We start from the raw sequence: 13248 nt of genomic DNA, 5'->3' as shown, positions 1-13248 counted from the left end.
TCATAATGATTCGGAACTTGAATCGGCGATCACGTGATTGTTCACGTTTTTCTCGGGCTCCGGTGACGTTTGTTTTTTTTTCTTTTTCTTTCGAATCTTTTCGGCGTGTTTCAGCCACCCCCGGGCGGGGCAGAAGCGTCCTCGCCATTCAGGAAGACGAGGGAGCCGAACAGTTCGCTCGAGACCGCCCGCCTTGGCGGTCCAACCGGTTTGTTGAAGAAAATCTTTGATAGCGAATTGTATCGGGGTCATACTAATGATAACGTAGATCAAAATCATTGGTGATTGTAAGGTGCCATATTCTGAATTGATGCTGTCAGAGCGTTCTCCACCGCGTGCAAGTACGGACGTGTTGGACGAAGATCGCGAAGTAAGTCTGAGCGTTCGGCGTTTCACGAATCTTTGCGAGACTGAACTATCGACATTTCATGTATTGATATTTATACGTAATCTACAAAACACTTTTATCGTTTAGTGCATATTTTAATCATTCTTCGAATATGTTCCACAGAAGCACTATGAGGTGGATAGCTGCAATCGCTGGACTAGTTCTCATTCTGGTCCTGCTTCAGGACGCCGAAGCGTTTGCCCGTGTGAGTGTAGTATTTTTTCTTGAATAATACCAATTAGCTAATATGTATATGATTTCACCTTCCGTCGATGTTGGATTATTTTGATTAATTCAAAATTTAATTATTAATTGCATCTACTGCAACGCATCTACTGCAAGACACAAATAATATTAATATCGGTCGGACGTGTGTTAAGATCACATGGTTTCATTAAAATTTAAAGTTAAATTTCCATGTTTTCTTCTTTGCTAGACAAAATGGACACGAAGTATAGACTTGAATGACATTTTCAATAAGCCACGTCTAGCTAGGCTACCATCTCAAGTTGTGCCGACTAGATACGAGTTAAAGCTTCGGCCTTTCATCGAGAATAACGTATTCAAAGGTGATCTCAAATTGAACGTCACTTGGGTATACACCAGTGACCAAATTACTCTAAACGTTCACCCCGATCTTAAAATCGATGACTACGATGTTAGGATTGTGCAGCCATCGCTGGAGGAAAGGTCAGGATCCAAAAGGGCTCGATGTTTCATTTATTAAATTTATATCTTGTCATGAAAGTGAGAAATATATTCGGTGATACACTAGCGATGGTGTTAATTGGAAAAGCAATAAAACCGACAGATCATTCACCTTTTTAGTAGCGAACATCGGATATGTATCGTCGTTTGCTGCAGATTTGATAGAAAGTAAACATTACGAAATGAGATATCATTTGACATCTTATCCAATTTTTTAAATATTTTACTTGTAAATATATAGAAAAATCCGTAACTCTGGATTTCTCATAAATATGGAGCCATAAGAATGATAGCACAGTTTTGTCTTCTTGTCCAATGATGCAATTACGCGTTCTAACATGTAGAACAATTCCATTAAGAATTTCAATATCTCACATTATGGAAGCAATCCTTCTCCCACTGAATAAGTATTGTTGCAGTAAATTACATTTTTTGTAAATTTCTCGAGGAGTGCATCCGAAGCTCGAATATATTTTCCACTTAATTTGACCGGCCTAACCTAATCGCATCGATACGATACTTTCAAAAGACATATTGCGATAAAATTGTCCGAAATGATTTTCGAAAGGGAAAACGGATGGCCCATGCTTGATGTGCACGTGCTCAGCGCAGAACAGCCAACAGAGAAGAGACATTACTTTGTCTTAAAGCTTCAAGAAATGTTGAAAAATGGCACCATGTGTGAGGTATCGATTAAATTCACTGGGCAACTCACCACCAACGAAACTAATGGATTATTTAAACACGACTACGTTGATGCAGATGGCAGAAAACAGTAATTATAATAAGAACAGTGACGTGGAAAACTAGATCAGTTTGCGTACATATTTTCATTTTCTGTCCAGCTATTTCGTGGCCGCCTACCTCGGATTTGACCAAGCACAGAAAATGTTCCCGTGCATGGATGAACCGCCTTATAAAGCCAATTTCAAACTGAGTGTCTTGCATCCGAAAAACATGACAGCCAGGTCGAATACTCCGGCTGCGAACTATACCGAGGAGTAAGTAACAGAGAATTCAATATCTTTGCTCGCGTTATTTAACAGTAGATCCGCGTAGCACTTGAAGCAACTACGGCAGAACCTCGCTAATTACAACCTCGTTCGTTGCATACCTGCGACTCCCACCATGAGGTGTTCGAGGTGTGGGATCTCGTGGTGGGGATTGTGGTCTACGTAGAACGTTTATCTGTTAATGCATCGTTGAAATATTTTGTAGTAGGAATAATATGTTTTTTTAATTTTCAATGTTCGCACAGCGCGGATGTGCCGGATCAAATATGGGATCACTTTGAAGAAACGCCTGAAATAGCACCGTATCAATTGGCTTTAGTTGTAGCAGATTTCGAAAGCATATCCCCGACAAAGCAAGTGGACGAAATGAATGGAACAAGACTGGAAGTGAAGATATGGGGTCGGAAAGAATACATGAAGGCTTTGGAAGATGTGCCTGACAAAGTGGTCACGATTATCAATTATTTACAAAAATATTTCAACAGCTCTATCTTATTGCCAAAACTCGATTTAATGGCAGTGCCATCGTATAGTGCTGCTAAAGCCTCTGACAGTTGGGGATTGATGCTCTTCAAGTATGTATTTGCTGTATACAAATTTCGTACAAGTCTGCACCATAGATTTGTAAAATTTTCTGGAAGTTCATTAAAGAAAGGTCACTAAGAACTGTGTGTTCTGCAGTAAACTGTTCAAGAATAATTGTGTAAAGCTGAGTTTAATTGCAGGGAAAGCGAACTAAGTAGTCCTTATTATTGGAACACAGCTTACGAACTTGCGTACCAATGGATTGGCCAGTATTTTACAACATACATACATTGGGACGATGGTCGAATTAACAAAGCTCTTAATTCATTCCTAGCATCTTTGACAACCGTCGATGTAAGCGAGATCATTCTTGTGCTCGTAAATCACGTTTTTTAAAATAAATAGTAACATCATTTCTCACAATAATACTTCATTCATCTTCGATGTAGATCAATCCGGATGAAATGGAAGGAAAATGGCCGATGACGATGCTGTACTCTCTTTATTACGAATTCGGGAAGGCTGAACCTTTCTCGAGAGTCGCGGGAATCAGAAACGAAGCAACGTCATCAAAAAGTAAGTTTTAATTAAACTCTGACCTAATGTTCGTACAACTTCACTAGTTTATTTATTTAATTGCATTGGAACTAGATTGCATTTTTTTAATTAGTAGACTCCGAAGCTTTATGCAAAGTAGAAATTTTCCACTGCAGTTGCAAGAAACATGTACCAGAAATTTCATTCTTTCTTTAATTACCTCAATAAGTTAGAAATAATAGAATAATAGAATAAATTCATAAAATCCACAGTCTATTAATTAGTATACGATACTATCCGTAAATGTGGAACTGTTGTTAAAAACTTCTTTACAATACTTATTGATGTCACTTTTTGATTAAATTAATGTACTTATTATCCAATAGTACTCACATTAACATGTTTATCACTATAATTCCGTGAACACACGCTATCCGCGTCTCTGTGGAATATTTGTAATAATCAGAAACTAGGCAACAACGTCTTGTTTGAACTGTATATCTAGAAACTACGACATCCTGACTGAACTGAATTGTAGACAGTGGCTGTTCACAAGTTCAATGTCATACGTATATAGTGAGGGGAGGGGCATCTAATAAGAAGGCAATATAGTTGAATTGTTTTATTTTTCGCTTCTCACAACTGCAAGGAGGGTGTAATAGGGTCAGGGACCCAAGTACTGTGCCTATAATAATTACACTTATTTTTAAAGCATAATGAGTATTTAAAAAAGGATATTAAATTTTTTCATTAAAATCATCTAATATCCTTTCTAATATTTATTATGCTTTAAAAATAAGTGTAATTAATATAGGCACAGTAATTGATACCTGAGTTATTAAAGTTTTTGTGCCACAATTCTTGTCACATTATCTTAGAAGAAATGTTGAATATGTCCACCTTCGGTCTCAATACAAGCCTCCCATGTTGATGTAACTTTTTTTTTCTTCTCCAAGCATTAGGAATCTATTCCTAAAGTTTTGCCCACCATTTACGAAACACCCTGTATAATTTGTGTATAATCAAAAGCGGATGTATTATTTTAAAGACTTTCCAAAATGTTGCTATTCAATTATTTTTTCTGTTTTTCATTTTCTATAATAATGGATTTTTCGACGAACATCAAGATTTTTAAATACTGATATTAGTATAGTGTGTTATATTATTGGTACAGATATTAAGCTGATATTAGTAAAATTGATATTTCCATAGAGAGGTTGCAAAAGAGATCGAAATTAATAAGTAAGTGAAAGTTTGTGATAATATTTTAACATTGTTTCCTACCATTTTCAGTCGAACTAGTGCTCCGAATGTTCAACTACACTCTTGGCAAGGATGTATTGCAGAAAGGGATCAGGACCTTCATTAAAAAAAATTCGGAAGGGTAGTAATGTTTTTCATTAATTAATTATAAATTATATATATATATAATAACGCGATATTTCTGTGATAATTGACAGTCTCGAATTAAGGAATTTCTAAAATATAAAACAAGTATTAGGTTGTCCCAAAGACGGTGTGATCGGATCAGTGAAAGCTCAGGGTACGATAAAACATTAACAGAGAAATGATTACATGTTTTATATGTGCTCTGCTTGTCTAACAACATGAAACGAACACATTAAGAAGAAATCTTGCGGGACAAACTAATGTACTAAATATATTTATTAAAAACTGAATTCTAGTCGTTTATAATTTTTTCAAGTAACGTAAAAATAAACATTCTTCTCATTCATGAAGATCGTTTTAGAGCTTCGGATAGTCATGCAAATTTTGATTCTGAGACATCGTTTCACGAAAAATTTGTCTTGCTAGTTTAAAGAAATTATTGCGTTGTAACATAATTTCGTTCGGTTGGAAGCACGAATATGTTCTATTTTTAACAAGTTGATCATTTTACCTGTGATGAAATAAAAAGTACTTATAATCAACGATTCGATAGTTGATGAATTATATTTCTCTACTTTGTTCACAAATAAAAAGGAGATATTGGAGATTCATTTATAGAAGTTTTATTTATATTGCCTTTAAGTCCTGTAGCCTTAAATGTCTCAATTTCGAACAGTGTTGATTACTCTCTGACTATACATACAGAGTGTCCCATTTGAAGTGAACCACGCAATTATTTCTTAAACTATAGCTGATTTCAAAAAGAAATATGTCAAGTAGAACTTACTTTGTTTCGACGTATTATGAGTTATGATGGCCATGGCATGGACATGCCCTCGAGAATACATGGTGACCATTGTTTTTTAAAATGAAACTATGCGTTTCGTTCTAATGGACATGAAGCCCATACCATGACAAATTCATTGAGCTAAATATGTTGGTGTGTCAAGGTCATCCAAAGTCATTCACTGCCGTTGAAATTCCATGCTATTAGCGTGACTTCAGAGTCATGTTTACAAACTTATCAACGAAATATTTCGAAGCACTAAGGCCATGATTGTCCTTGGATGACCTTGAAACACCAACATACATATTTAGGTAAACGAATTGGTCATGGTAGGTATGGGGCTACATGGAGCGTCCATGAAAACAATACGCATAGTTCTACTTGAAAGGTCACCTTGAAATCTCGGTGACACGTCCGCCTAAATAAAATTTGTCTACGTAAATTATTTCAGACCACGGCGATTAGTTAAGATGGGCGATCTCTACACCATATTGTACGAAGTCGCCAAAGAAGAGGACATTTTACCGAAAGATCTAAGGATCAGCAGCATCGTTGGAAAGTGGGTCTTTCGAGACCGAGTACCATTGGTCACGGTCGTACGGGATTATGAAACTAAAACGATTACCTTCAACCAGGTAGGTGCACTTACGTTTGTAAGCTTATCGAACAAAAGTGCTGTTCCTCTCAGGGACGCCGAAACCGGAACAACAATGTGATTTTCGCATGGATAACGCCGCAACGTCGAGGAAATGGCGTGATCAATTTGTTTGCGAACATTCTGAATGAAATCCGTCCTTATATAAATATTTTTCTTAGATAACAAAACAAATATTCTCATCTTTTGCCGGATTTTCTATTTGTCAATCGTGAAGACGAAATTTTCTAAATTAACGCAGTCGGTAGTAAACGAATCGCAAATTAGTAATCCTTGATTTCAGAAATTATGACTACGGATTGCATTATACGCCTAACACGTATTCGAGTAGGCTTAGCAGTGTTCGTGTTTCACAAATCAAGGTCATTCTATACTACTTTTCCTTATGGAAAAGTTTCCTGATTAATACGAGAAAAACGAAGACATAATGAACATGAGACGAAATCCGATCTTTTCTTAGGTATTTGATAATAATTTTACAACTTTGGCAGTAATTTTCAATTTTAGTCTATTTTAGTCTTGAAACTTCGTTAAAAAATTAGGAAAAAAGTGTAGCTAATTTTCTCTATCAAAAGATCACGAACTATGTTCATTTGATTTACGTAAATATTTTTATTTTTTGGCAAAGAAATACATATGCTAGCGAATAATAGCCATTTTGTCGAATGTCGAATGAAACAATTGAGATTTTCAAGTAGTTATCGAATAACTAATTTTGTGACTGTTATCTTTCTTATTCCAAGAGAACTGTTATAAAATGCAGTACATTAATTGAAATTTTTATTCCGTACATTTCAATGTAAACAAGAAACATTTATTTTCTCGAAAACAGAAAATAGTACGAAGTATACAGAAACGTTTATTCTGTTTTAAAACACCATAACACAAATATACAAGTTGAACGGAAACTAGTGGTACAACCGAAGAGGGGATGTGATTCTACATAAAAAATATGCCGAAAATGTAGAATAAAATTTGTTGATACGAGGCTTTGTCAAATAATTTTCGATCGTTCATTTTGTTCTAAATTTACAGAAAAATCTGAACGTAACAATTCGCCTTGCGAATGGTTCACACGTGAATGAGATTTTAAATGAACGGATACGCAGTTGCGGAAACGGTAATAGAATGAGAAAGGCGTCTGCCCTTCGAGAGAAAAAAATTCTATCGTATCTTTAGAGCGGCCATTAATACCATTCAAAGAAACGTACAAAGTGTAATCAAAATAAAAACTGAACGACTGATAATCTTGATTGCCAGTTGCATTTGCATATCGCCACGTACTCCTGATAATTGTTTTCACAAGTATTTTCAGTCCCACAGTTACGTTATTATCAGACTCCGGATCTTCATGCAAAATAAAATATTTGTGTATCAATTGCAAGACAAATACGTACAAATAAATGAAAATATAAAAAATAAATAAATAAAAAAAGCAAATATAAAAAAAATATATAAATGTAAATATAAATTTATATTTTTCATGAATAATTTTAAGATAGTGAAAATAATATATCAAGACTCTTAATGTCTCTTAATCTTTTTACTGTTTTGAACTGTACCAACTCCTTTTTTTTTCATAAATGCATAACATCCGAAGTCTCGTTATTATACTGACTAGCTGCTGAGAATTTTCAGCGTATTCGCATGTATTCTTTTAACAGAATACATATTCTTTTGTACAGTGAAATAATAATTGGATGAATTTGTTAAGAGTTATAGAATTCCGATTTTATGCGGTATGCAAATTTTCACTAGCATACATCGAACAAAAACTTATACTTTTTAATTCAAACAGTTTTAAAAAATTTATAACAATACTATAATTGTATGAAATTTGATAAAAAGAAAAATTATGTTTGTTTAACGTTACTGTTAAAAATCGGCCGTTACATACGCAATAACCTAATCTTTTCGACGTAACGTGTGTGCTAGCAGATATAAAGAAAAGAAATAAAAAAATTATTATTTATAAAAATATTGTTCATTGTTGTATTTGACCTCACTAGTACGCAACTTGATTAATTTGATCTCCGTTCACAGAAAGTTTATCTTAGAGAAGCTCCCCCAGCCTCGACGTCCAAATTGAGCTTCACGTGGGATATACCTCTTGTAATCGTAACGAAGGACAAATGGGAATTAGATAAACCGTGTCGTATATGGATGAGGAACGAAATGACAAATTATGTGGTGCCTGACACCTATGGCGAAGACAACTTTATCATTGTCAATCCCGAAGAAATAGGTATAACTCTTGAACAGAACATCAAATTAATCCATTCCATTTTTATATCGCTGCTGTTGTAACCAAACACTGAAGAAATGGTGCCATTTTGAAATTTAATTGTTTCGTCTCCTTCTTCACACTTGGCAGAATATAAAAAAACATAGAAATATATATTAATACATATTTGTTGACGTTTTTGGTTCATACGATAGCGGCAAGTTTTTCTGAAGATTCTCACAAAATTTAAGCCTTGAAATATCTTGTCAGTCGTGTCAGAAAAAATGGTTCCGAGAAAAATGCGTTTAATGCTTTGACAAACAAACGAAAAATCGATTTATTTAAGTTTCTAGACCAGAAGAGCCCGTTAGATTAGTATTTTTATGAAGGGGATAGTTATAATAATGACGAAGAAACGATGAAGAGACGTATTTATCATCTTCGTTCACGATATCATGTAAAATTATTATTATTCTTTGAAAAGTGTTCAATTGTAACCACAATATATTCAAATGGAATTTTATTTTACAGGAATGTTCCTCGTAAATTATGACAGGTGTAACTGGAGAATGCTGTCGGAATATCTGCAGGGGCCAAATCGAGAAACAATTCCAGTTTTGACTCGAGCAAAATTAATTCATGATGCGTGGAATTTAGCGTACGCTGGTGAACTCTGTTTCGAAATTGCATTGAACATGACACTGTCGCTGAAGGAAGAAAGAAGCCACGTAGTTTGGGAACCTGTTTTCATGATGATCGACCACATTGGAAGACGCATCGAAGGGACTGACGTGTATCCAAAATTTGAGGTAAAATTGATACCAATGTTTGATGGCGGAATAGCGAACGGTTCATTATGTAAGTGATTTGCAGATGTTTTAACTAACGTCCGATAATACGTTAACTTGTGTGGCAGTTAATGATAATTACTGCAACCGGACACAATTAAAACACTTGCAACGAATAATCTCTATCCCCCATCACGTTCTAAATAACATAAGTGATCTAATGGCAATGTTAACAATTTCATTGCGGGCTTTACGCATTTATAACAAACTCATTTTATAATAATGCATACGTTGAAAATAGAGAACAATACCTCTATGCATGTTACTGTTTACTAAGAATATTAAATTGTTTTGAAGACTCTAGTTTAAAACAAACTAGATGACAGAAAATTAAAAAATTCATTACTCTATACTCGAACATTGAAGGTAATTAAGGATACACATGTTCGTTGAAGTCAATGTATTCACAGAAATTGAGAGAAATACCGAAAAATGTGTACTGCGTAGTTGTTTATACCTACTATTATAATACAAAAGACTTTAAACTTACTTTTGTCCGCTGCGCGTTCGCGATCATAATTACTTGTATAACAAGCGATTAAAGTTTCGGACTACACATGTACGAAATTCGTGTTTCTACCATAAATGTAAAGTCCAAAACTTCAAACGGTTGTTACACGAAAAATTATGACCGTAAGTATATCGTGTCATTTTAATCAGAAAAAGGAGACGATTACGATGGTAAAAGTATCATAAAAGAAAAAAAAAGAAAAAATTATAAAAGTTGCAATCACTTTCTTCCTCACTCTCAAATGCTAAGATAAGGAACGTTTTGCTATCACTGACGCAATAACCGTTATCTTGCAGTAACTAATGCCAATTTACCGTCTCGTCAATTGCGTCAATCGGTCAAATTGATATAACAAACAATTTCTTCTGACATCCTCAAGTAGGACTCCATCTTGCCATATCTTAATTACGGTTATTTTTCAATAATCAATCCAGTATTAGATATTTAGAGTTTTTAATTTTTTAATAAAAAGGAAGTATCATGAATCCTCTATATGTATTCTTCTTATTATTATTATTGTGCTAAAGTTATATTCCGTGACCATTTGAATATATTACTCCATATTATGTGATATCTATCTATAATACTCGAAGGTAGCAACAAAAAAATGTTTATGTGAGAGAAGGATATTATTTCATTAGAGTCATAGAAACTCAAATATTTAAGAGAACTTAAGGGCCCGGGATAGTCACGGAACTTTTTAATTAATAATTTCCATTCACAGCCTTCAGACACAGACTTAAGATCCGTCTTGGTCTTAATCCGACGGGTCTTAAGTCTGTGACTAAACTTGTCACATTTTTTGCTGTGTATTATCGATATCATGAATTCTGACGCCAGAAACGTGCTTTAAGTTTTTCGCTTTATTTCGCAGAGAATCAAGACAAAATATAGCTCAATTTGTAGCTGGAGATATTTTCTAGTGCGCGCTGCTCTCGATTTCATCCAGAAAACTCATCCAATGGCATAAAAATGCTTGGATTCCATGGCATGCACATCGTCAATTTTTGGCCTACTTCGAACGCTTATATTACCAAATATCTGCATAATCTCGGCAGCTCCTGACCAGCGCGCAATAGATTGAACCTTCCTCTTTCGAATGAGCCCTTTACCAGCGACAAAATATTCTTGTATAAGGACGAAAACTTGTGGCGCGTAAAACTATTTTTTGACGGTAATGTAGTCACTCTACCTTATCGCGAATCTACGACGATCGGACCACGGATTTATAACTAAGTTGCTCAAACAATGAAACAAAAGTAAAATTGGTGTTGAAAAATGTAACAATCTACTAATGAAATCACACTCACTGACTCACCAACATTTTTAAATTGCTTAGGCCCAGGGTATACAAGAATATTAATTCTCTTGTTTCAGCAATACATACGAACATTGCTAACACCTTTGTACCTTGAATTAAATGAATCCGATCGGAACAGCGAACCGTCTTGGAAAACTCATATGCGCAGCATGGCCAAGCATTTCCTCTGTCGTGCTGGTTATTTACCGTGCGTTCAAGAAGCCAGGGATGAGTTTAAAAAGTGGTCGACCAATGAAGAACCAGACAAAGGAAATCCGTATGTATTGTGTTTACATTACCGGTTTTATAAAAAAATTCTCTAGAACTGTTCTAGAGATTCTCGATTCTGTAAAATAGAAGTGATAATTATCTAAATGATATGGGGTAAGGGATCCAATTACTGTGAGGTTACGAATAACTGCACCTATATTAATCATACTTCATCTTCTTTAGAGTGGCCAATGAATTTCTCTGTCCCGTATTCAAATGGGGTAGTGAAGAAGAATGGGAATTCGGACTTCAACGTGTCATCAACTTCCCACAAAATAGTCCCGAGAGAAAACAGAGTGAACGCACGTACCTGTTGAAGACTCTAGCTGGTTGCCCGAAAGACAAGAACAAAATAGAAAGGTATTGTTAACTTTTTCTCGATGCTGATCATTACACTGCGGATCTTTATGCAAAATAAAATTTTTTTAATTCGATCGTAAGGAATGGAAGTCAGATAAATATGTATTTCGTCTTTCAATAGTTTTATTAAGTCGGAAAGAAGGTAACAATATTCATAAATTCTTTTAATGTGTGTGCAGTTTCGTTTTCAACTTATCCATTTTTGCCATAAATGTGCATAAAATCCGCAATCTACTAATCATACTACAGTGATTTCTCTATACATATATGTCGCCGAGGCATGGCCGATGAATGTCGTGGAATTATGTGAAAATTAAAATAGTTTTGTTATTGGATTAATAGCGGTCTCGCACCGATATAGCCGACCTGTGTCATGTTTACACCCTGTATAATAAACGTCCGCATACGTAACGTTAGATAAATATAACGTCATAAAAATTATTACAGGTTGTTGAACGTAACAGTTTTGGACCAAAATGGCAACTTCTCGGATTCCGATATACATCTTATCTTCAGCACGCTAACTGGCGGCTCGGCTGGTTATACTACTCTGTTCAACTTCTTGAGCGACCATTGGGATACTGTGAAACATAGATTTGAAAACAAAACACACCTATGGGATGGAATGATCAATTCGGCCACCTCTTCGTTTAATACTCAAGAAGGTTTGGACTCGGTTTCTGAATTGTACATGAGTCGTCAAGATGAATTTGACACCGCGAGTCATATCATCAAGGAAGCATTGAAAATCATTAAACATGAAACGGAATGGAGCAAAAAGAACCTTCCAGTGATCGAGGCTTGGCTCGATGAAAACTTACCTAATAACTTACCTACAGCGGCACAAAGTCAGATGTGCGAGATGCGCTTACAAACAAGCCAGGTCCTACTTTGCTCAGCGGAAAATAAACAATAAACTCATAATTTCTATATATATATATATATATATATATAAATACGTTATACATATGTACGTTTCTTCGAATTTGTTTCGTACCAAAGAGCTTTTCACATGTCAAATTGGCTAACGCAACTTATGATCTTGCAACTTTCTAAATATTATTTCATTTCTCAGTTATATTTAATGCAAATTTTGTTGATTACTTATTATTGTCTAATTGTATATATGATTAATTTGATGTGTTAGAAGAGGAATTATTAAACGTCGCGGTTAATACTCAAAATCGTTAAGAATGTAAACTGGTGAAACAGCGAAACCTGCTAACGAATAAGTTTGTCATTATCATATGATTTTGTATTATATACATATTTCGTTAATCTTGTAGACAAAAAGTTCTGGCAAGTTTGAAATTGCTACAAAATGTTCACATAATATTTAAAGATAATATTACAAGTTGTATAATATGCGCGTAATAAAAATCGTTGTTAATTGTTATTTATAGCATAATTGTTATTAAAAAATTTAGAAAATTCAGAAAAATGTAATAAATGTAACAATGAAGACATTAAAATACTTCAGTTACTAGACCTTCGACTTACACGAATGCAGACAAACAAGAATATAATCCATTGATTAAATATTTCCCAAATTCCCTAAACATCTAATTTCCTAGTATTCAAAATTCCAAATTACAATTTCTATTCTCGCAAAGTCGAATCACATTTGTTGCAGCATTTGCTGCAACGTGTGAAAATTGCAACATTTGCTGCAACGTGTGAAAACAAAGTAACTTCTTTTAAATATTGTAGTAAGTGTACAAATTAATTCGTAA

The 13248-nt window shown here is 34.6% G+C and overlaps 1 protein-coding gene across 1 annotated transcript; it reads left to right on the top strand.

The window, feature by feature from the left end:
- The first annotated feature begins 159 nt into the window (after positions 1-159).
- LOC143356515 (aminopeptidase N) lies at positions 160-13001 on the top strand. The gene is made up of 15 exons (XM_076792268.1): positions 160-370; positions 512-593; positions 825-1078; positions 1665-1871; positions 1942-2097; positions 2355-2684; positions 2835-2988; positions 3084-3210; positions 4465-4555; positions 5799-5982; positions 8046-8247; positions 8758-9035; positions 10963-11162; positions 11339-11515; positions 11963-13001. The coding sequence occupies exons 2-15, from the start codon at positions 519-521 to the stop codon at positions 12429-12431; spliced, it is 2904 nt and encodes a 967-aa protein (XP_076648383.1). The 5' UTR covers positions 160-370; positions 512-518; the 3' UTR covers positions 12432-13001.
- Positions 13002-13248: the final 247 nt, after the last annotated feature.

The sequence above is a fragment of the Halictus rubicundus genome, chromosome 8 (genome assembly GCF_050948215.1).
Source record: "Halictus rubicundus isolate RS-2024b chromosome 8, iyHalRubi1_principal, whole genome shotgun sequence".
Classification (NCBI taxonomy): domain Eukaryota; kingdom Metazoa; phylum Arthropoda; class Insecta; order Hymenoptera; family Halictidae; genus Halictus; species Halictus rubicundus.
This window is presented reverse-complemented; position numbering and strand designations above follow the sequence as displayed.